The following is a 23,909-nucleotide window of genomic DNA, read 5'->3' as shown; positions in this document are numbered from 1 at the left end:
GAAGTCGATTTGGCTGTTGATGTTGCTGATTATCTATTCACTTCTGTTAGTTTACGCTTTTCTGTGATATTTCAAGTTGATTTACGTAGATCCAGCTGATGAAAGTTTTTATTTCGGCAAGTTATATGTTGATCTTTGTTTTTGTTGCTTTGGTGCTCGATCTGGGAATTTGGTGGTAGATCTGTGGTGTTGTTGATTGATCGGAGGTTGTTGGTTAAATTTGAAGTCATGAAATGTTTCTTTTGGCTAGAATTTGTGTCGAACGCTTGGATCCGGAGTGGATTTAGCATCCGAGGTTGGATCTAAACAGGGGAAGTCGAGTTATGCATGGATTTTAAGTTTTCTGCTTGTTTTCTGTTTTACTTCGTCTAGCATCCGTAAATCTGCTTAGTTCTTGATTGTTACTCATTAAAATTGTTTAAATCCAGTCCGCTCTTTTCCGATTTCGCTCTTGTTGTTTTCTTCTGTTTTTTTTACGAGAATTGGTTGGAGAAGATGATGTCGATGTTAGTTAGTACCTTAGTTAGTTGTTTTTCCAGCTTTTCATCCGTACTCTGCTTTTTCAGTTATGGTCCCCACCGTCAGGTTGTTTCCCAGATCTAGGTAATTAGAGAGGTTTCTTAGATCTAGTGATTGTTCGGTTTAATTTCCGTGCATGCTTTTATTGTTTCGCCTAGATCTAGCTGTTAGCGTAGCAGTTTAAATTCCCAATTTATTTTCCTCAACCCGAAAAAAATGCGTGGCAGCAGCCAACCCCAAAAACAATCCCCAAATCCTTGAGCATGATTATTACGCATCCATCTCTGTGGGATCGATCCCTACTTCCCTATGCTAGGTTTAGTAGAGTGGTTGAGGGTTTTTTGAAGGAGTGCTCTGTGTGTCCGACGATCGGGATTTTTCAACGACCAACGAGTTGCTAGACCGTGTGATCTAGCGGATTTGCTGGAGCTAGGAAACCTGTCATTTTCTTTCTGTGCACACAGTGTGTTAACCCATTGCAAGAGTGGGAACTTTCAAATATCCTTGACCGGAGGAGACTGGCAACCAGCAGGAGAAGAGTAGCAGCCTGCGCTATGTTAGCAACCTTGGGTGGTCGTTCAGACACAGATTCAGAAGCTTCATAGGATGGAGGGCGTAGATGCCTCAACCGGAGAAGAGGTGGAACATATCCCATACGCAGCATGGGTGCCACCAGAGAAGAGGATTCCCCGCCAGAAAGGGCGCCATCCCAAGCTGGAGCAAACGTGGCTGGAGGAGACTTAGTGTTATCCTCAGGCAGGGCGGGTGAGAGAACTTTCCTCGGACGCAGGAGCTCCAAATCCAGCAGTGGAGGAATAGCAATCGAAGGGGGACTAGATGTTGCTTTCCTCCAGATTCGCAACATTGGATCTTCACGTTCATCCAAAGACATTGAAGAAATGGTAAGAGTTTCTTCTGGCTCTGCTGAAGGTTTGACAACCAAAGAAGCAACAAAATAATCAGTCAGCAACGCAGGGATTGAAGCACAAATACTCATTGGATAAGCCTTTGTACCTTCCGTAGCAATAAGATCAGGAAGAGCCGATCCTGCCCCTGCCCCTTCCAGAGGATGCAGAGCCAAATCCGCACCATTTTCCTGTGCCTCCAAAGCATGGAGCACATGAGGCATTGGATACGTCCTAGCTTCATCTTCGTCATCCACAGACCTCAGCTAAGGAAGAGCCGATGCGGCCGGAGATTCCTCTGACTCTAAATTACGAACATCACGTTCCTCCACAAACATTGAAGAAATGGTAACAGTTTCTTCTGGCTCTGCTGAAGGTTTGACAACCAAAGAAGCAACAAAATAATCAGTCAGCAACGCAGGGATTGAAGCACAAACACTCATTGGATAAGCCTTTGTACCTTCCGCAGCAATAAGATCAGGAAGAGCCGATCCTGCCCCTGCCCCTTTGAGAGGATGCAGAGCCAAATCCGCACCATCTTCCTGTGCCTCCAAAGCATGGAGCACATGAGGCATTGCAGACGTCCTAGCTTCGTCTTCGTCGTCCACAGACCTCAGCTCAGGAAGAGCCGATGCCGCCGGAGATTCCTCTGACTCCAAATTACGAACATCTACAATGTAATTCAGAGGATGCATTGCCTCCTTCTGCGCTTTCTGCGCTTTGCAAGCGCTTTCATTCTCATAGCGCCTTCTGCGCTTTGCAGGCATTTGTTCTTCAGACGGCATCGTCGTTCGTCGTCGAGGTGTTCTAAACCGTCGAATCACTGGGCGTAGCGGAAGAGCAGGCAGAAGCGGTGGTGGTGGCGGTGGTAACATGGGAGGAGGAGTTGTAGGAGGGGGTGGAGGAGGTGTTGAAATAGGGGGGAGGGCGCATAATCTACGCGGCTAACAGTGCGTGGGAGCAGAAATTCAGAGAGAGATTGAACATCTGCGGTGGATATAGGAGGTGGGTGAATCATGTGGACCTCTCTCAGCAACTCAACAGAGGTTGCTCGACACGATGAAACATGAAGAAGAAACAACAAAACGAAAAGTGAAAAGTGCGCCATTTTCAAATTTTGAAATTACTGCTGAAAATTTACAGCTTATATACAGTGAGAACACGATGGCGAAAATCCACCAATCAAAAGGCGTGAATCTACGTGTCTCCACCAATCAGAAGACTCGAAAATTCACCAATCAAAAGGCGTAAATCTATGTGTCTCCACCAATCAGAAGACTCGAAAATCCACCAATCAAAAGGCGTGAATCTACGTGTCTCCACCAATCAGAAGACGTGAAACAGCAAAGCTCGACCAATCACAGTTTATCAGCGTGGATTGATCACTATCGTTGATCAGCATTGAGCCACGTGTATTAATCTCAGCTGTTTCGCGTCAAAATAATAAACCAATAAAACATTAAAGATTGCAGTGAAAAATGGTAGCGCATCGTGGATGAACAGCGTTGAGCGACGTGGATTGATCTCAACCATCGCGTCAAAAATTTTAATTGTGGGCTTTTAGGAAAGGAAGCCCATGAGAGAGCGTTGCAAATACTAATACCCAACGTTTATTTATTATAATAATAATAATAATAATAATAATAGTAGTAGTAGTACTACTACTAGCACTAGTACTACTAGTAGTAGTAGTTTATATACGTTGCAAATACTTAATACACAACATTTCTTTAATACACAACATTTCTTTATATACGTTGCAATATTAGGAGTAGTTTATGAGAGAGGAGTTATTTTAAGTATTTATATTTGTAATAAATTTATGGTAATTACTTAAAGCTGTGCAAACTGAGATTTCAATTGCTTTATGAGAGAGGAGTTATTTCAATTGCTTTTTTTTTCATTTTATTAATTTCTTACTTTATCAAATACGCATTAAATCTCATGGTTTCAAAAGTGATAGTTAGTATATTAATTTAGTATGAATGAATTGTTAATACATAGGAATTTATTAACATCCAAATATCAATTTAATTAATTCATTGATAAATAGGAGTATTTAAATTTTTTAGTTTTGTATCTTAAAGCTGTGCAAACTGAGATTTAGAAAATATTAAAAGTTGGTGTATATACATAATACATGCATGCAAAAGAAAAGATAGGTTCCTTTTATAGAGGAAATTAGTTTGGTTCGGTATATAGGTACGACATGGGAAAAGAATCAAACGAAGAAAAACCCATGAAGGAGCTTATAGCAATGGAATCCTACTGGATACGTTTAAAAATGTACTACTCCATGAAAAACCCATGAAAATGTACTACTCCATAAAAATGTTATTTGTGTTTAGTGCGAATAATTTATTACTACTACTACTACTACGTTTTAGTTTTTCACTTTGTTCACATATGTACCAAGATTCTCCCACTCATTCATGCATTATTAATTAAATTGGTTTTCCTCAAAGTAATGGTGCTTTTTTAGTTAACCCCTGCGTTCATAGGAACTCCGACTCTCAGCCTTCTCCCACTCAAGCCATTAGGCACGTTCGTTACCGGGCCATATGATGGCAAGATCCTTCGAAATGCCATTCTGTTCTGTCCAAAATCCGACAGTGTTCACTCGATTGCCAATCACATTCACAATCTCAAATTCAGATGGTTGTAACTGACCATCACTGATGATATTGCAATCACCCCTCAAGCCTTTAGAAAGTAAATTCTTGATCAATGGAGCAAGTTTTGGACCACTATTAGAAGTCCCTATTGCTTCCAAATCCGTTAAGCTGCCTCCACCCGCCATTTTCTTGAATCTTGGAGATGCATCTGCGCGTACACGCTCCACAGATTCTGCTACAGCAGCTATGCTTTCATAAGCCCACAAACCAAAAGCATTCAGATCTGACCTTACAATCTCCGGATTCTCCTCATAAAACCTCTTCCTCCATCTTCTATCGAAGCTAATAACTTGGTCAGATTTGGGGATATGAGCCTTCACACCTACTACTCCCTGCATTGCTTCACTAGCTTCTGAATCCAATAAACTAGGTAGCGGATCAGCAACTATCCACGCGTACCCCTTGCTCATCATTCCAGCTTCTTTCGCCATTTGGAAGAATCGAGATGCAAGAGATGGTGGCATGTGAACCACAAACACCCTTGCCTGCTTCTTCTTGAGCTCATTCAGTTGTTGAAGAATCTCATCATTTTTAGCAGAAGGAGAAACTGCATATTGGGATGAGACAAAAGCATCCTCTCCCAAAAGTGGTACTGATCCACTTCCATATCTCGTATCCTCGTAGATAAAAACAACCTCCCTCCAACCAAAGTTCTTTACAACCGCAGCTACTGCCTTGGCCTGAGAAGCAGCACACCATGACGATCTGATGAAGTATGGTGAGTGGCGAGGCGATAGAGAGGGGCTCGTTGCTGGTGATATTATCGGAACTTTCACTTTGTCACCAATTTCCATCACATAGTGTGCTTGAATGGATGTTTGCGGCCCCAAAATCGCCACTACTTGAGTATTCTTCAGCAGATCAATGGCTGCATTTTCAGAAAAAGTTTCCAAGAAATGTAAACTTGTATTGAAGGAAAAGAGGTGTTATAGTATTTATATATACCTGCAGAAGCTGCAGAAACAACATCTTCTCTTGAATCCTTGAAATGTGGCACGATCACAGTGCTATAATTAGTGTTTTTGGAGTAGAATTCTTCAATGGCCATAGAAATGCAAGTTTTGTACATCTTTCCTTGAATTGTTTGAAGATCAAGAATAACTCCGACGTCAACCTTTGCATTGAAACTGCTCAATGGAGAAACGCAAGAGGTCATATACAAAAGCATAAGCAACAAATAAAAGAGTGGTTTCTGCATTGGAAATTTGGAAAAGTATTAAGAATCTAATAAAAATGAATAGTATCTACTTGGGAAATGGATCGATGAAGCAACACTTGTATATATACATATACGAGCATGCAAAATTCCAACTTTGGAAAAATGAAATGATCACGTAATTACGCTTTACTAAGTCTTTGATTTTAATTAAAAAAGAGTGGACTTGTCAATAAAACAACTGAAGATTCTGTTGATTTTGTGGACGTGTATGCTTTTAATTTGCAGGAGAAGCTCTGACCAATTCTAGCTCATATGTTTCTGAATCTTGACAAAAGAGGAAATGTTTTAGTCTTAATTCGCTATGTTTTAGTCTTAATTCGCTATGTTTTATTCTTCAAGAAATTTCTGATAGTTTGCATCCTAAGTTTATGACCTTCAATCTCTAAACATGCATAAAACAATATCATAATTTCCAATATCTGGTAAAAACTTTAATAATACTCCTACTAATATAATTAAGATTCTTATTTTATCAATAAATAAAATCCATAAATATTAGTACTAAAAAATCATTAGTTACACTTATAATTAAATTTACTCATATATTAATGTATCAACATGTGCAGAATATAGTACATATTTTAATTATTTAATAGATATATGCATTTTCATCAATATAGTATTAATTAATAATGGACTGCTCCGTATTTCTTTTCAGGGAATTAGTAGTAACTGATATACTATTGATAACTTTCATAGTTCAAACTTCAAACATGACATTTATTGAAATGCTCCATAGATTCCGCTAGAAAACGTTCAGTTTTGAATCTGATGTAATTAATCAACTACATCAATTGAATTCTTCATATATACTGTATGACGTAATTAATCAATTGGAACATTGGGTCCAAATTCCTCCAAATTAATTGAATTTAATTTTTTATAGTTTGAATTTATCTGATAATAGTACTTCATATGACCATATTCAACTTCTTCTTTTCTTTTATTTCATAATTATGTCAATTATAATATCTATATTTAATAGACATAATCATGTCAGTTATAATGGTTGGTGGTGGTTCTTTAATAAAAAAAAATCCCCTCCAGAGATTTTTTTTTCACGTGTGTGTTATTTTAGTTTTTTCTTCAAAGTACATACGTTACCATGATGTTAGTAGGAAGCTGCAAATTTAAATAATTTGTAAATTGAGTCAAACATTAAGTCAACAATTCATGTAGTACTACTGTACTAGTATAACATTTTTTAGACCCAATAAAATCTGCTCAAACACATGTAATGTGACCAACATTGGCATAGTAAAAAAAATCATACAATCTTGGAGTACAATTTTTTTTTTATTAAATCTGTCCCAACCTATTTAAAATGTTAATTACCCTAAATAATACACAATCAAATCTATCACAAAATTAAATTTCCGGCACCAAATCGGTGATTTGACACGCCGGAGGTCGATTCTCTTCCAAAATAATAAAAATGTGTACCAAAACATTAGCACACGAGAGAAAAAACACATAAGTATACAACAACACTAATTCTAAAGTGATAGGAGTATTATCAAATTGTTGAAAGTGAATAACAACAAAATGTTTCCAACCAAAATTCATGGCAATTCCTTTCTTCTAGTACAACAGCCAACATATCTGATTTCAATCATCTCAAAACTAATCTAAAATCGAAACAACAACAGATAAACATAACTGTAGAGAAGCGGCTCACTCTGCTCTATCGTCGACCTTAGGCTCTGCAGCATCTGCTTGGTGCCGGTGCCGATCCCGCTCTATTCCCGGCAATCTTCCAGACCTCTCGTAGGCTGCCCTATTCTCCCTATCAGATGAAGGACTCCATTTTAGGGTCTTTCCTGTCTGCTTCTTTTCCGGCAACACCAGTATACTTTCTTGACACAACTCAATTTGGTGATGAGTTTTTCGGGGACGGCTCCTCCTTCTGTGGCGGCTCCTCCATTTGGCAACACTTTTCCGACAGCCTAGTTGAAGGCGTAGCCTTCAGTCATCTCTCCTCCTTCTGATTTCTCCGGTTAACTGGCCATCGATGTGTGAGTTGCAATGCAGTAGCTTTCTCGCCCTCTAACCGGCGGGCATCTTTGACTTCTCCGCCAACATACATTTGGGGAGGGATTGTTCGGTCGGCTACTTCTTCTCCCCCTCGGCCGGACAAACTCCTCTGTTTTCTTCTCTTGACAGCGGCTGGGTGGCACCGCTCTATCGGCACCATTGATCTCTTGGTTGAGCTGCTCTCGACAGCCTCGGCTCTTCTTTCGGTGGTACACACTGTCCTGCTCTCTCTCGGCATTCTTCTAGGCACGATGAATCGTTTGGCCCTAGCCGGACGATTCATCGAATTCTCTTCTTCCATTTTTTGTGTTTGTAAGATTGTGAAAGATGCTACTCTGCGGCCTTTTTGACAGCATCGGTTCTTTCCTCTGCTATGGCTGTCCGACGACTTCACTTTCGGAGTCTTCTTGCCTTCCTCTCTTAGATCTCTCTTGCTCGCTTCCACCTCCAGATCGATGCTCACACCGGCGACCAATCGACCCCTACTTGCTAGTTCTCCGTCGGCTCTATCGCCGCTTGCTGCTGCTGGCAATGAGTTGGTGTCGTGCTGCATTCACTCAGCCTTCTCTGTTTTGAAAAGGGAGACTTGGCTCTTGCTGTGGCTTTGAAGTTGAGTAGAGAGTGGCTGAAAATTTCTTGGTGGACAGAAGGCTTGAATTTTGGTGATATTTTTTTTTTTTGAACAAACTAACAAAGGATTGTTGGTGAAGAACATTCTATTGGGTAGAATTTCAGCCTCTTGCTTAAATGCAGGCCTCCTCATTTGATTGACTTTTTTTTTGTTTTTTTTTTTGCTATAGAGACAGATCGATCCATATGGAGGATCGAACCTGCTCTGATACCATGTTGAAAGATAAAATGCGAAAAATAAAACTCAAGAACTCTTGAAGACTACATTTTAATTGATTTGAATTGTTATTTGAGATACTTTCTACATAGGTATTTATAGGACTCTATATATAAATATACCTAGGAATTATACTCATTGAAACTCTATATTGTAAATGTTACCCACTTTCCAAAGATTGGGACTCCACACTTTCTCTTCCCAACATACTTGGACACTTCAATTACTCTTTCCAACAGTAACCATGAATTGATCCAATGGCTAGACAATAAGGGGAAGAATTCCACTATATTTTGTGTCTTGGGAGTGAGTATTTTCTTAGTAAGGAAGATATATTAGAGCTTGCTCATGGTTTGGAGCTTTCCAACTTCAACTTTATATGGGTGATTAGGTTTCCGAAAAGAGAGGAGAACAAGATGGTTCTAGAAGATTCCTTGCCACAAGGGTTTCTTGAGAGGGTTGAGGGGAGGGGTTTGGTGGTGGAGGGGTGGGCCCCACAGGCACAGATTCTAGGGCATGCTCAATGTTGGAGAGCATGAAATTTGGTGTGCCCATTATAGCTATGCCTATGCATCTAGATCAACCGCTCAATGCTAGGTTGGTGGAGCAAATTGGTGTGGGTGTGGAGGTGGTCAGGAACGACTGTGGGAAGCTTGAGAGGGAGGCGGTGGCCGCGGTCATACGCAGCTTGATGGCCGATGAGGGCGTGAGGAGGAGTTCTATGTCCATGAGTGAGAAGCTCCAAGTGAGAGGGGACCAAGAGATTAAGGAGGTTGTCCAAGTGTTTGTCAAGCTTTGCGAGAACAACAAGAAGAACAAGACCAATGACTAACTGATTTCTGGTTACTTCTTTATTAGCAGGTTGTAAAATGTAATTTTGTAACGAACGTATAATTTGATTAAGTTAATCACAACGATTATGTTTTATGACCGATTTGAGGTACATATCATTATTTTTCGTGTAATATTTATGTTTAAAAATAGTTTATCCGTCGATTTTTCATGTCTACCTGAAAATAATCATGTAAAAATATAAATGGATCAAATCGATAAATTAAGGACACAAAGTATGGGAGCTAATTGGTCTAGAGCAAAATCATAAAATAGATAACCAAATCAACTTACAATAATTTTCCAAGTATGTTCATTTGTATATTGCGCCTTGCGGTATTAAGAGTCACGAAAAAGATTGAAGATTTTAATTTATAATAATGAGATTAATAACACTGGTGATTATACTATTGATTTATTAGTAATACGAATTTGTTGGCAATTGAAACATAAAATGAATGTAGCGATATCCCACATTGCAAAGACCTTAATCCACTATATAAGTCTCATGGGCCTCTCCTCCTATCATCAATTGGTTTTAAGATGGAACTCATGGACTTCTATCATGGTATCAGAGTGGGTCGCCTACTGTGGATCAATTGTTTAACTGACCCAACAGTATATCTGGGCTAAAACTGAAAAAAATGACTGACCCAAAAGTATATCTGGGCTTAAAATTTGGTCCGGTGGTCCAACCGATCGAGAAAAAAAATGGGCTAGTTGTCCAACCGATCATAAAAAAATCCAACCCCTCCAAGGTTCACCTTGAAGGGTTTGAGGGAGGGTGTTGGCAACACTTGAAACATAAAATGAATGTAACAATATCCCACATCAACGTACACAAAGAGCTTAATCCACTATATAAGTCTCATGAGCCTATCCTCCTATCACCAATAAAAAATTGGGCTAGTTGTCCAACCGATCATAAAAAAGTCCAATCTCTCCAAGGTTCACCTTAAAGGGTTTGAGGAAAGGTGTTGGCAACAATTGAAACATAAAATCAATGTAACAATATCCCACATCGGCGTACACAAAGAGCTTAATCCATTATATAAGTCTCATGAGCCTCTTCTCCTACCACCAATTAGTTTTAGGATGGAATCCATCAATTTCTATCGGAACTTAATGTTAAGTTTTAATACTGTTACATCCCAAAATATATATGTAATACTTATTTTGTACTTCATCACATATAATTATTCTATGGCCATGAATTTGTCATTTGAACATTATAAGTTGAGGATTAATTTTCTATATTGATGTTGTTTCAGTATAGAATTATTTCAGTTGTTAAAGTGTGATTTGTCTATATGTAATTGAGATCCAAAGTGTTTTAATTGATATAAATTGGCCTATCCAATATTTTGGGTTTGGGTTTTAGCTGGCCCATTGTTTTGAGTGGGCCTCTACCTGCCAAAATGGCCCAGACTCGGTTTCTCACAAATCTCCTAGCCCTTCCACAACAAAATCAAGATCATTAATTGTTCACTCTCTTAATTAAATTCTATTAAAATAACAAACACAAAAAAGCCCTAGTTCTTAAAGAGAATAAAGTTGCGGTAAATAGGGCACAAGGAAAATGGTTACAGTTAAAAGTTACGGTTGCTCTAAAAATTTCATATATAAGGCGTATATAACTCTATAAATAAACTGATTCTTTTATCACCATACCCACATCAAGATCTCTTTGGATAAAACAAAGATTTTGCAAAATATACACCATAAACCAACAATATATTTTCTTGAAATACACACAATGGTCTCTCAACCATACAATTGATTTTATTTATTCAATAATAAATCATAAATTCGTTTGAAAAAAACTAATTCATCCCTTTCGAATCACATATCAACCCTAAATTTGGAGAAAATATTCCCTACTATACTATAGACATACCAAATGCCAATATGAATTGGAGTGTCAAATTTTGAATCTAATTCTATACATAATTCTAAAATATGGAAAATTTCCCCAGAACTTAAAAACATCATCTCTGGTGAAATAATGAATAAAAAATTCGTATTACCAATTCGAATCACATATAAACCCTAAATTAGGAGGAAATATTTACTCCTCCTATAGACTTACCATATGACAATACGAATTGGGTGTCATCCTAAATCCATCCACGATTCTATTAAATTTCCTCCAAAATTTGTGATCACATAGAAACATAAAAAAGTGAAATATTGTGCTATCTTAATCGAATAATGAAACAAACGAATTCTTGGTAAGAAATATTCACACAAAAGATTAATATGAAAACATTGCGACACTCGATCTATAAAAATGGCACCATCTCAAGAACTAACTTCATCACACACGCAAAAATTTCTTCTCTAAAAAAAAAAAAGTTGTCATGGATTCTCCATCAAACATCCTAATGTTCCCATGGCTCGCACACGGCCACATCTCCCCCTACCTCGAGCTCGCCAAGCGCCTCTCCCGCCGCAACTTCGTCGTCCACCTCTGCTCCACCGCCGCCAACTTCAAATCCATCGAGAAGGATCACCAGCACTCCATCCGCCGCGTCGTCCTCCACCTCCCCGAGACGCTCCTCCCGCGCCGCCTCCACACCACCAACGGCCTCCCCCCCGAGCACATGGAAGCCCTCAAGGAGACGCTCGACCTGGCCGCCCCCGAGCTCCGCCGCGTCCTCTCCGAGCTCCGCCCCGACCTCCTCGTCTACGACTTCCTCCAGCCGTGGGCCCCGCAAGTCGCCGCGGAGCACGGCGTCCCCGCGGTGGAGTTCATCACCAGCAGCGCCACCATGAACGCCTACCTCTTCCACTTCTTCTCCCCCGCGGCGGCCGAGGACGACTTCCCCTTCCCGGAGGTCTACTACCGGGAGTACGAGCTCGTCCACCGCGACCGCCTGCTCGCGGTGGACGAGGGGGTCAGGAGGAACGCCTTTGCCGGGGTGCGCCGCTCGAACGGCGCCGTTTTGATCAAGGGGTTTAGTGAGATTGAGGCCAAGTATAGTGACTACTTGGCTGAGTTGCTTGGGAAAAAGGTTGTGCCTGTTGGTGCCCTTGTACAAGAAGCTACTACTTCCATTAATGGGAGCAATGAATTGATCAATTGGTTGGACAAAAAGGAGAAAAATTCCACTGTTTTTGTGTCTTTTGGAAGTGAGTATTTTCTTAGTAAAGAAGATATTCTAGAGCTTGCTCATGGCTTGGAGCTTTCCAACTTCAACTTCATATGGGTGATTAGGTTTCCCAAAAGGGAGGATGGTAACAAGATTGTTCTAGAAGATTCCTTGCCACTAGGGTTTCTTGAGAGGGTTGAGGGGAGGGGTTTGGTAGTTGAAGGGTGGGCCCCACAGGCTCAGATTCTAGGGCATGAGAGTGTGGGGGGTTTTGTGAGCCATTGTGGATGTAGCTCAATGATGGAGAGCATGAAATTTGGTGTGCCCATCATAGCTATGCCTATGCACATTGACCAGCCCCTCAATGCTAGGTTGGTGGAGCTCATCGGTGTCGGTGTGGAGGTGGTCAGGGACGGCCGAGGGAGGCTCGAGAAGGAGGTCGTGGCCGAGGTCATAAGACGTGTGGTGGGCGACGAGGGGATCAGGAAGAGTGCTGTTTCGATGAGGGAGAAGCTCCGGCTCAAGGGGGACGAAGAGATTGATGACGTTGTGGCCGTGTTTGTGAAGCTTATTTGGGAGAACAAGGTGATGAAGAAGAGGAACAAGAAGAGCAAATGGCTAGCTTTCACTGAAATACTCTATAGCATTTTTTAGTTTGTGATATATTGTTACTTACTAGTACTAATTTATTTTTCATGTTAGTTACTAGTAGTAGTACTAGTTTCTTTTTTGAGTCCGCTGCATATAGTTTTTTAAATGCAGCTGGTTTTTATTCGGACACCATAATCTGTAATTTTTTTAAATGCAGTTGGTGAATTTGAATTGTATTTGAGTGAATTATGAGACTAATCTTTTTTTATATTAGTGACATGATGCAATGCCTTTATAACTTTGGCTGTGTTTTTTAACTTAAACCAAAACTTTAAATATTTAATAATGGTTGTAAACATGCATTGACTTAATTTACGTTGACAGAATATAATATCATAAAAATATGATTGAGTTAGTTTTGTAAGAAACATGTAATTTGGTTAAGTTAATCACAATGGTTAAAAAAAATAGTTGATCGTCAAATTTTGAAATCTCCATGATATCCTGGATCAAAATCATTAAATAAACATATACACCAAATTATAATGGACTTTAGTTTGAACGAAAATTAAAAAGTTCGGAAATCAACTAAGTAAATAATGCTTCTAAATTTCTACGAAAATTACTAAGTAGAGGGAAAAAATTTCTAAATTAAATCATATAGTACTCCATACATGGATAAAAACCAGAATAATAATCAAAGGTTAAATGAGGTTGGCCGATTCAATTTTTGGGTTAGCCCATTTTCAGAGTGGGCCTATAGCGTAGTTAAACTATATCTACTCTTAATTCTCAACAAATTATATTAAAATTAATTCTTAATTCTAATAAAAAAAATATATACTAGGAAAATGAAATAAATTAAAACAAATCCCTAAAATCGGATCAATACCTCTTCTTAAGATGCTTGAATTACTAGGTGGTGTTTTTAAAACAGGCAAGTAGAAGATTGGATTCTGTATGACAGTGACTTTATAAAACACTTTCTTGTTTTATTTGTCCATTTGATAAACATTTTATTGTGATTGAACGATGAATTATGCTACTCACTACTGAGTTAATAAGATAAAATTGAGAATATAAGACCAAAAGCATCCACAATACAATGTCGTAAGCCCCCTTTTATAGCCTCATTCTAGCCATTTAAATAATTAAATTTTAGGAAAAAAATACATTAATTGAAATAAAAAATAAATATCCATAATTTATTTTATTAAATATTACTCCCTCCGTCCCACTTTAGGAGTCTTAGTTTACTATTTTTGGATGTCCCACTTTAGGAGTCCCGGTTGGAATATTTTATAAATAGTATTAGGCCCCACATTCCACTAACCTTTTTTCACTCATCTTTTATTATAAAACTAATATTAAAAGGTATGACCAACATTCCACTATCTTTTTTCACCAACTTTCATTTACATTTTTTAATACTGTGCCGAACTCAATCGGGACTCTTAAAGTGGGACGGAGTGAGTAGTAATAATTGAACACGAATAGTAACAAGGGGATAAAACCGTCTTTATACCCAAAACGAAATTAGGAGTTCCAATCTAAGCTCAAAAAATAATCTTCTGCCCAAATTCAACGCGTTGGATTTTGTTGATTCGTTAAAATTGTTGAATTAATTATCTAAGATTAAAAAATCGCTGAAAGCTGAACTCCGCTGAAGACTTTTCGATCAATTGTTCGTTTGATTTTGGGTTTTCAAACTCCGGTAAGGATTCAGTTTATACTACTGTTTTTTGGCTCTTTTATTTTCGGATTTATGTTTCATTTTCTAATTAGATTGAGTATTCAAGAATGTGAGAGAGATTACCGATTTGTTTAATTTTCTGATTTTGATTGATAATCGATTACGCTTGTACGCAATTGGGGTTGGATCAATTTGGGAAATGAAATTATCGAAAGCTAGAAGTTCCTAAATTTGCCTCTGGGGATGTTGGGGTATAAGGGCTATGAGTTTGACTGCATTCTTGGGAAATTTTGGCTTATTCGTTGATGATTGAACAATAGGTAATTATTTCTTGGATTTGTAGCAATGGTGGTTGTTGAGCAGAAGATGCTGTTAATGTTTCCTCATTCATTAGTTGCCGCCTTAGTAAACACCTTTCTGTGCATCTATTGGTGAATCTGTTGTGATTCCTCGTATCACGTAGAGATTGCTTTTGCTGAATACTGATGAAGATGGCAAGGAGCTGAGTTTCTATTGAATTTGTAAAGTTTGTAGGAAGTTAGCACTTTAGTAAGTTTTTCTTCGATAAGAAGTGGCAATCACGACCGGGGCCTAATTTAACATCTGAACTGTGGCGCTGTTTAGTGGGCGCTTATTTAATTGATTTAAAGAGATGGGAGCATGTTGGTTAAATATAATGGATGGTGGCTTAAATAGGTGTTTGGTGTGATTACAATACAGATATTGCCTAATTTACGAGGATTTAGAGAATAGGAGCAGGTTGGTTATAAATAATAGTGGATGGTAGCGGAAATAGATATTTGGAGTTATTACGATATTGCCAAATGCTCCAGTGCACTAAAAGTTTTTCACATCTGATTTGATATTCTTCCAATTTGGGAATTGTTATTTGATCATGTCTGAATGATCTCCTCTTGCATCTGGCATCTGAAAATGGGAAAATGTACTGTCTGATTATGATCTTCTGTTTTGATGTGTGTGCTATTGAATTACTTCAGTGGAACTTCGGTCATTGAAATTTCAGTGTAAGTCGTATTGTGTATTGCCTATTGGCAATTTAAGGAAAAGAAGAGGAAAATGTTTTATAAAGTTGAAGACAAACTTTCGCTTAGCAGGGAACATCCTATTCAAGGCTGTGGACAAGATCAATATCCCCTGTAAGCTACCTTCAAATGGCCGAAAAAGCTTGTGTAAAGCGCCTCCAAAAGGAATCTAGAGCCCTATGTAAAGTAAGTCGTTTTCAACTTCTGGAAATGTTTGAAATCTCAGGCATGGGGCTATGGATATTCTTTCTGGTAAACTTCATTTAACGTTATATACTAATGATGTCACATACAGGAACCTGTCTCCAATGTCGTGGCACGTCCTCTGCCAAATGACATCCTTGAGTGGCGTGAGTCTTCCCTTACTTTTTCGTTAAAATTTACTTCTATTGTTCTTTTATTATTATTTTACAGTAGTATGTGGTTCCCACCTCTTTCTGAACATGTTCTTAAGCATAGATTACTTTCATTTTTCCTGGGAATATAAATAGTTTCTTTCTCATTCATTTGACAAATATGTTTGTCCACAAGTAAATGATTGGTTATACTTTGGAACCAGCTAATAATGGTAGTTCATCACTTCATCTACATTTTCCTGCAGCATATTAGTTGATGGGAGGTTAGTTCCCATCTTTTATTGTTGCCTAAGATGCTCTTCATAGTATTGATTGTGGGAATTGCGGAAAAGATGAGACATGTTATTTTCCTTGTGATGGGGTTCTTCTTTCAGTTATATTCTCATTGAAGTCTAGATCTTTGATAGTGTATCTGAAGAGCTAAATGGTGTCACTGGTGTTGATTATTTTGTTCAATTTATGATAGCTAATGATTGTTTCATCTACTATTGATATGGCTCTTTTTCCTAATTCTGCATTCAGATTATGTTTTGGAGGGGAGTCAAGGAACGCCCTTTGCAGGTTTTTGGCTCTTTTTTTCCCATCTTTAACATGTCTGATTCGGGGAAAAATAGTTATAAATGGGGTACATGCGCACTGTGTTTATCTGCTGATGAACTACAGCTACTAATGCTTTTAGCCCTGGTCTGTTTTGTGTCTTTGTACTAAATAATTGTCTTTAATTTCTTTTACAATCTCTGATCATTCAAGGTGGATATTACTATGGAAAGATAAAGTTTCCACCAGAGTACCCATTTAAACCTCCAGGAATCACGTAAGTTTTCATCTCTTATGCCATGTCTACTCATTTAAGCATGATGTGGCAATCTACTGTTGAATATTTTTAAATTTTTAAATGTTCTCCATGTGCCGTGTAGCATGACTACTCCAAATGGACGCTTTATGACACAAAAGAAATTATGCCTGTCCATGAGTGATTGTAAGTTATTTGTTGTTGCTTTAGCATATTATTTCCTTGTGTTATCTGTACTCAATTCTCTTGTGTCACACTATTTATTTGATTCCTTTTCCAGTCCATCCTGAGAGTTGGAACCCCATGTGGTCTGTCTCAAGGTAAAGGATTTCGAGAAAAATATCACTCTTCATTTTCTCTACCAATTATACAAGTTTATTGTGCTGATTTTTCCCATTTCTATGCAGCATACTGAATGGCCTCCTTTCATTCATGGTGGGTTCCATGCTAATGGGGAGTTTGATCATTTTAACAGCTATTTTTACATTGAAACCCTTACATGCTAGTAAACTAGTTTCCACAGTCGAAATATACAACCAGGTGCTATTTGTTTTCTATTTTGTTTCAGATGGACAATAGTCCTACCACTGGCAGTGTCTCAAGTACAGACGCAGAGAAAAAGAGGCTTGCAAGTACTTCCCTTGCTTTTAATTGTAAAATGTAAGTCTTACTTAAGGATATGCATTCTCTTTTATCGTCATTTCTTGGTCTGCGTAAGATGAATTAAAGGTTCACACATGTGCCCTTTTATTTTGTTTATTGTTACCAAATCATCAGTTAATTAATTCACCAATATATTGCTATTGAATGATGAACATTAGTTACTTGTTTTAACATCTGGGAGTTATGATTGATCTCAAAGCTCTCTTTTTTGCTCAAAACAGCCCAACTTTTAAGAAACTATTTCCAGAGTACCTGGAGAAATACGAACAACAGTTAGCGACCGAGCAATCTGCTGATCAGGCAGCACAAGAATCCGTCAGGGAAGAAAGTTCCCGCCCCACATTAAAGAAACGTGGATCCCAGGTGGAACCGAATAGCGTAGACGTCCCAAAAGAGGTAAATAACCAGCAGAAACGCGGGTCTTTCCCTACCTGGTTGTCAGTGATGCTCGTTTGCATTTTCGCTGCTGTAATGGCTCTACCCCTGCTTCAGCTGTGATGTTATATGGCCATCTTGAAAGGGATATTTTGAGTGTGATTTAGGTGTAATATCTTATAAGTGTTAAATGTACCGAAACAGGACCTGTACAGTGGTCGTGCAAATGAAGGAAATATGATTTGAATCCATGTATTGTGTATTACTCCTTTCAGTAGTATACCTCACCCACTTTTTTGTGCTCTAAAAGAGTAACTGTTTTGGAATGACCCCTTAATAGTGGGATGACTCATTACATAATTAATCAAAACATTAAATTGAAGTGCATTAGCTGAGGTTTCAATTCCAATGCCTGAAATCCTCTGTTTGTCTTTTCCTCCTTTTCTGGTCTTTTGTCATCTACTTGAGCTTCCACTTCCTCCACTGACGTTGAATATTTATCCTAGTTATGTTTAGTTGATGAACTATTTAATATATATATAGTATTAACTTTGAAAATTGAAAGTTCAGTTGTTTAAACTTTTGCCAAATTCTTATTTTGCATATCAACTTTAAAATTCGCCCATAAATTACTGAACTTGTTTTGCATATCAATTTTAAAATTCGCCCATAAATTATTGAACTGTTGCAAGTAATATAATTTTGAGGCTAACATGACTTGATGACTTATTAAATTGACACTATCGAAAGTCATCCAAAATAACCTACTACAACACATAGTAAACATCAAAATGACATCAATAATAGTAGTACTAAATTAAAGAATATATTGCTTGCTGAATTTTTGTACACTTTTCTTCTTCAAGACCATCAACTCACATTATTTGTCAAAAGTTCACATGTTCATGTCACATTGTGAATAAGTCCCAAGTTCTAACTCCTAAATACATCTAAGTTCATTTGGAGTTATGCAATGAAATATTTTGATTTGGTAAATTTCATTTCTCAAGAAAAGGGTAAGATATCATATATCATGGGATCCTCCGAAACATGCGGCGTGAATTGATAATGATGAAATAGAAAAACACTATGATGACAAATATTATTAGGTTGTGGCTTTCCACTACTTCTTGCTTTACAAAACATCCTTTTCACCACTATTCATTAAACCAAACTTTATGCTTAATTTAAGTTTGAGTTTATTTACACCAAACTTCACTTCACTTCTCCATGATTTCATGTCTAAAGACCTACTAAGCCAGCAAAATGAAGGACCATTTTTTGTAAGCAATCTTCCCTTTTATGAGATATTCTCTATTTTCATATTGATATTTCGGTAAATTGACAAATAATCACGAAAGATAGTCAGATATGATACATCCCATGATTTCAAAAATGAAATTATAAATCACGAAGTTTACAATTTAAACCAAACTTCACATCTTAACGCATTTTTGTCGGAAATGAGACAGATGAGATAATTGCGAAAATTGTAAACTTTGTGAATTGATAATTCAATTTTGAAAAGTGTCTAAAAAACAAGAACATGACCATCTTTCATTATTTATTTAATTAGTCGTTTTAGTGGACTATTATAACTTAGAGTAAACGTGACACACATCATAATATGGTTGAAATAGGATATGATCTACTTTGGTAACATTGATTCCCATTTTGATTTTGCAAAAAACTTACCTTTTCTTGAAGATATTCTCTCTCTCTCTGTGGAAATTTCAAACGTTAGAAGTAAGTAGCTTTCACTGCCAATCCAACAGCTACAGTTTTCCAAAATTTCCAAAATTTTCATGTGGCCTTGCATACATATTAGCTGGCCTTAACGTTTTCACACATTATGCAATGTGAATAAAAAATCACTATAAAATCAAAAACAGAGATATACTATATCATTTGCTAGACAATTTCATTGTGTTATTTGCTCTCTCTCTGCAAATTCAAGATCATTTCCAAGGTAAGAAATAGTTCAGTGTGTTTTTTCACCAACTGAAAATCTTCCAAGAATTTATATTAATCTCTTTTTCTTTTCTTATATATACATTGATTGCTATTCTCTTCATCTTCAGGCAAAGATGAATGATTCTGCAGATGATTATAGCCATGAATTTGATTATCAGTCAGATTTCACACAGGTTTGTTTGATCCCATGTAATATTCATTTTTTTTTTTAATTTTGAAGTCTTAATATTACATCTATTTTTAAGTTATTGCATATTTTTGGATTCAAAATCTTTTTTTTACTAATTATTTTCTTTTCATATTTCAGTTCTTGAAAGAAGCCAAAAACAGCACCTTCCAAGTGAATCTAAATGGAGTAGAGAAAAAGGAGACAAAACAGTTGGATTGGGAGAAAAAGCACAGGAAATCATGGGAAAAATCCCTATTTTCTTGGTTGAAGAATGGCACTAGAAGTAAAAGTAAAACACTCAATCAACCATCTCACTCTCACACCACTTGCCCCGCCTCGAGGGCGAAGCGTGCCAACATGTCGGGGCCAATCAGACGATCTACTGGTGTTGTCGGTGCATCGTCTGAAAGGACCCGACGTGCGGCGTCCGGGCCCCTGGCCGGGCTTTTTGGTTCGACCGGGAGCCCGAAAGGAGCATACATGTGCCTTGGAGAGATTAAAGAGGAGAAGATTCAAGCTTATGGGCCTATATATATGGTCACATAGTTTTGTTTGATTTTTAAGGTTAATTTCGGGATATAGAATTTATTGAATTTTGGATGAGTTGAGACAGCAATTGGATAATTGTTTGGTGCCATCTTGTGGTAGACCACATATTTTGCTTGCAGTTGGATCAACATGGCATATTGGCAATGGCACCCCTAATAAAAGTTAATGTTTTTATTACCCTACAAAATATTAATAGATACACATTGTCAAAAGGTTGAAAACAAGTAAATTCTAGTCTTATTCTATTTTGGTGAGTTCCGCAATTTTTAAAATCAGACGAAGAAACCATAAAGTTTAGATTTTGGTCGCAATTATCTCATGGCAAAAAATTAGTTAAATTATATCTGATATGACAGCTGATGAATTATACGTAAACGTCATTGGTAGTGAATTAAATTATATCCTCTATTCATAAAGAAAATGACGTCGTTTCATTGAAAAACATAGTGTCACACATAAGCAACATGATTTTTTTTGTATCATGTGGTAATTGAGAACAAAACAAACTTTATGATTTTTCGGAGTAATTATTAAAGTTGCAGAATGAGCCAGAATTTTACTATACTTCATGCCTTTTCCAAATGTTGGCCCTTTAAAAAACAACGTATGCAATATTGTGCATACTTCTCATTTCTCAATATCTAATTCACATCAACAAACATTACTCTAACTTCCATTTCATTTCAATCTCTCATCATCTCACAAAATCAATAGTATTACTAAAAAGAGATGTGGATCACAAAGCATAAGACAAAGAATCAAACTTTAAAAATCTTGATATATACTATAGTATAATAACCTCTTGAATACATAGCTATTACATTGACAAACTATGCAAGATTTCTCAATAGAGAATCTAACCTATATCTTTATACAACAAATTAAGCATATCCCAATTCATATATGCTGCAAGAAAACAACTAACTCATCTCCATCAAGAATCAAAGAACATCTAACAAATAATCCATCTCACAACCTCTCAATCATCTCTATAAGCAAATCATAGCTCAAACTTTTTGAACCATAACCATAGTGAAAAAGCCTAATACGTCTAATGTGAACATAAAACCAAATCTAAATCAATCAACTCACCCCTCTTACTCCTTGTTCAAGATCAAGATTTCTTGGTGTTGAAGGATTCACCCTTCTATTGCCACTAAGCAGCCTCTTCAACGACCTCAGCCTCGTTGGGACCGTGGATTTCTGCTCGTCCTCCTCAGCTCCCTCGTGAGAGGGGGCTGAGGACGAGGACGAGGAGGATGAGGTCGAGGTCTCTCCATTGCCTTGATGGCCCTCTTCCACACAAGGGGCAAAGGTGCTAACTTGAGTCTCATTCCCCCAAATCAACACATTGGTTGGGAAATTAGGTATCACAATTGCAACTGAATCCTCCACCGCTGGATCTTGAACCACACCCTCCCCATCCGTGGCGAATTCCTCGGATTTCGCCACGGGGTTTCTGCAGAGAGGGCAAGTGGAGTGGGACTGAAACCACATGTCAATGCAATCCACATGGAATCCATGGTTGCATTTGGGCAAAAGTCTTGCCTTTTCACCCTCAGAGACTTCACACAGACACACAGCGCATTCCAAGCCCTCTTTGAACTCTTTCGGGTCGAACACCGTGATGGGTATGTTTTTGAGCAGCGAAGGGTCCAATCCGCGGCGGAGGGCGGAGGCCGCCGCCGCCTCGTGGTGGCCCGCCGCGAATTCGAGGTGGCGCCGCCGCGTGGCGGTGGCTGTGGTGCTTTCTTGGCGGCGGTACCAGTACCTCCTGGCGTAGAGGTGGAGGCAGAAGACGAACACCACCACGAAGAAGAGGAGGACTATCGCCACCACCATTATCTTCCCCGTCAGCTCAATCACTCCCTCGTCTCCGATCTTGCCGCTGCTTAGCTCCGCCGCTTCGGCCATTTTTCGAAAAATTGAGGAAAGATTGAGTCTTTTTTGTGAAGGGACCCGAGATTTCGAAAGGGTTTCTTCAAAGATTCGATCTTTATCCAAGAACTCAAAAGGGTTTCATCAAATAGCTGTACCAAAATGTGTAGAGTTCTTGAAACTGAGAAAAAATGTAAATAGATAGAGAAAATTTGGAAATGTGATCTTTTGAAGAATGTGAGAGGTTTCTATATGTAAGAGAAGCAGGAGGGAAGTTGCAAGAGAGGTCGTGGAAGTGAAGAGATCAGTCAACGGAGAAATGTAAGAAGGGAAAGAGGCCTACACGGCGGCGTCTAGAATGGGTGCAAAAGCAAAGAGACCAACTGCAATTTGATGGAGGCTTTTAAATTTCTAATTGACTTGTATTTTTTATTTTATTTTTTATTATTACTGATAATTTTTAGTGGTAGAATTTTAGATGGAGGAGACGAAGATTTTAGATCATTGACTTGTGTTGATTTTGCGTTTGACCATGAAAAGAATTTCAAAGTCTTCTAACTTCTGTTTTCAATCTTGTATTTTAGCATGGTTAATATGGTTTTAAATAGTTTACTTTCTAAAGTAGTTTCTATATTAACACACACAGTCACACACATAGTTTATGTCTTGCTCCAATTCAATAATTTTACATGTTGTTTGGTTTAATAGATTTGATGGTCTATGGACCAAGTTATCTATCACAGGTATAATTATGTAAACAAAACATTTAATTAAGTTATACTCCTTATTTTATCAATCATACTATCTTACTCAAACACACATTAAATTATAGTTGTACAAGTATATATTAGGTATAGTGTGTTCCACTAACTTTATTAGTGCCCTAAATACCTCATCAATATGATTTTATACTCTAGGCTAGGCGTACATGTTAATCAGACATGAATTTTGACCACAATATAGTATCAAGAAATTAAAATAGTTTTTTGAAATAAGGTAATAATAACTCCAAATGAATTTTGAAAATAACTGAAACGGACATAAGTAATTGAAAAATCATTTGTGAAGATGTTGACTAGTGCTTTTTTTATTTAAAGATAATAAATTTGAAATTGATTTCTTTTCATCAAAATAGGAAATTTCCAATTAGGATAAGGAGTCTTGTTTTATGCATTATTCATTAGACATAAAGCGTGATTAATTATCTTGTTATAGAGTAAGATCAAGAGGGTGGTTGATAATTAATCTAGCCAAATTTGACCACGATATGCACTTTCTTTTGACCCATGTTTAATTCTAACACTCAATTTTGAATTTGCCAAGATGTTGACTTTTATTTTCTTTCAAGTAGAATTGTTTTGATCAAATATTGCAGCTGAAATCATTTTCAAACTACATAAGAGTATATAAAAGTATTCAATTTTCATTATACACTAATGGTTTCCAAAATAGTAGTACTCATATACAAGCACAAGAGTCTTAATTATTAATAATGTGCTTACATGTTATGTTCATGACATTCATTGACATGGTTTCAACTTTTACCTCAAATGAAAGACTTTATCTATTTTAATAATTTGCTTACATGTTACAATACATTACACTATATGTTAATGGTAAGAAATGAATAGTGTGCAAAATGGGCCCTAAATTATTTATTGTAACGGTGTAGAGTCAAGTTTATAAATGCCCTTTTGCGTTTG

At 37.6% G+C, this 23,909-nt stretch overlaps 5 protein-coding genes and 2 pseudogenes across 6 annotated transcripts; 4 read left to right on the top strand and 3 right to left on the bottom strand.

The window, feature by feature from the left end:
- The window catches only part of LOC125205070 (beta-D-glucosyl crocetin beta-1,6-glucosyltransferase-like), a 45,887-nt pseudogene extending 36,856 nt beyond the window's left edge, over window positions 1-9,031 (top strand).
- LOC148922970 (uncharacterized) lies at window positions 1,691-2,626 on the bottom strand. The gene is made up of 2 exons (XM_089062052.1): window positions 1,885-2,626; window positions 1,691-1,791 (listed from the first exon to the last, which is right to left on the bottom strand). Exons 1-2 carry the CDS (start codon window positions 2,297-2,299, stop codon window positions 1,691-1,693), a joined length of 516 nt encoding a protein of 171 aa, XP_088918178.1. The 5' UTR covers window positions 2,300-2,626.
- On the bottom strand, window positions 3,580-5,320 carry LOC125205063 (glutamate receptor 2.7-like). The gene is made up of 2 exons (XM_048103866.2): window positions 5,045-5,320; window positions 3,580-4,967 (listed from the first exon to the last, which is right to left on the bottom strand). Exons 1-2 carry the CDS (start codon window positions 5,295-5,297, stop codon window positions 3,961-3,963), a joined length of 1,260 nt encoding a protein of 419 aa, XP_047959823.1. The 5' UTR covers window positions 5,298-5,320; the 3' UTR covers window positions 3,580-3,960.
- A 2,383-nt stretch (window positions 9,032-11,414) lies between the features above and the next one.
- LOC125205057 (beta-D-glucosyl crocetin beta-1,6-glucosyltransferase pseudogene) lies at window positions 11,415-12,776 on the top strand (annotated as a pseudogene).
- Window positions 12,777-14,244: 1,468 nt separating this feature from the next.
- Window positions 14,245-17,887, top strand: LOC125203302 (ubiquitin-conjugating enzyme E2 34-like). The gene is made up of 10 exons (XM_048101615.2): window positions 14,245-14,427; window positions 15,522-15,635; window positions 15,745-15,799; window positions 16,328-16,366; window positions 16,556-16,619; window positions 16,723-16,784; window positions 16,879-16,918; window positions 17,006-17,033; window positions 17,167-17,258; window positions 17,483-17,887. Exons 2-10 carry the CDS (start codon window positions 15,579-15,581, stop codon window positions 17,757-17,759), a joined length of 714 nt encoding a protein of 237 aa, XP_047957572.2. The 5' UTR covers window positions 14,245-14,427; window positions 15,522-15,578; the 3' UTR covers window positions 17,760-17,887.
- A 927-nt stretch (window positions 17,888-18,814) lies between these two features.
- LOC125208500 (uncharacterized) lies at window positions 18,815-20,416 on the top strand. 2 transcript variants are annotated; one of them, XM_048108136.2, is made up of 3 exons: window positions 18,815-18,919; window positions 19,718-19,783; window positions 19,918-20,416. In XM_048108136.2, exons 1-3 carry the CDS (start codon window positions 18,815-18,817, stop codon window positions 20,323-20,325), a joined length of 579 nt encoding a protein of 192 aa, XP_047964093.2. In that variant the 3' UTR covers window positions 20,326-20,416. The 2 variants fall into 2 exon arrangements, with proteins under 2 accessions (XP_047964093.2, XP_047964094.2); XM_048108137.2 differs by lacking the exon at window positions 18,815-18,919 and adding an exon at window positions 19,212-19,605.
- A 670-nt stretch (window positions 20,417-21,086) lies between these two features.
- Window positions 21,087-22,588, bottom strand: LOC125204026 (RING-H2 finger protein ATL3-like). The gene has a single exon (XM_048102565.2). The coding sequence runs from the start codon at window positions 22,240-22,242 to the stop codon at window positions 21,412-21,414; it is 831 nt and encodes a 276-aa protein (XP_047958522.2). The 5' UTR covers window positions 22,243-22,588; the 3' UTR covers window positions 21,087-21,411.
- Window positions 22,589-23,909: the final 1,321 nt, after the last annotated feature.

Source organism: Salvia hispanica, chromosome 6, assembly GCF_029641045.1.
Source record: "Salvia hispanica isolate PSC_SH4W2 chromosome 6, Shi_PSC_v1, whole genome shotgun sequence".
NCBI lineage: Eukaryota > Viridiplantae > Streptophyta > Magnoliopsida > Lamiales > Lamiaceae > Salvia > Salvia hispanica.
Note: the sequence above shows the minus strand (reverse complement) of the source record. Positions and strands in the feature narration are given on the sequence as shown.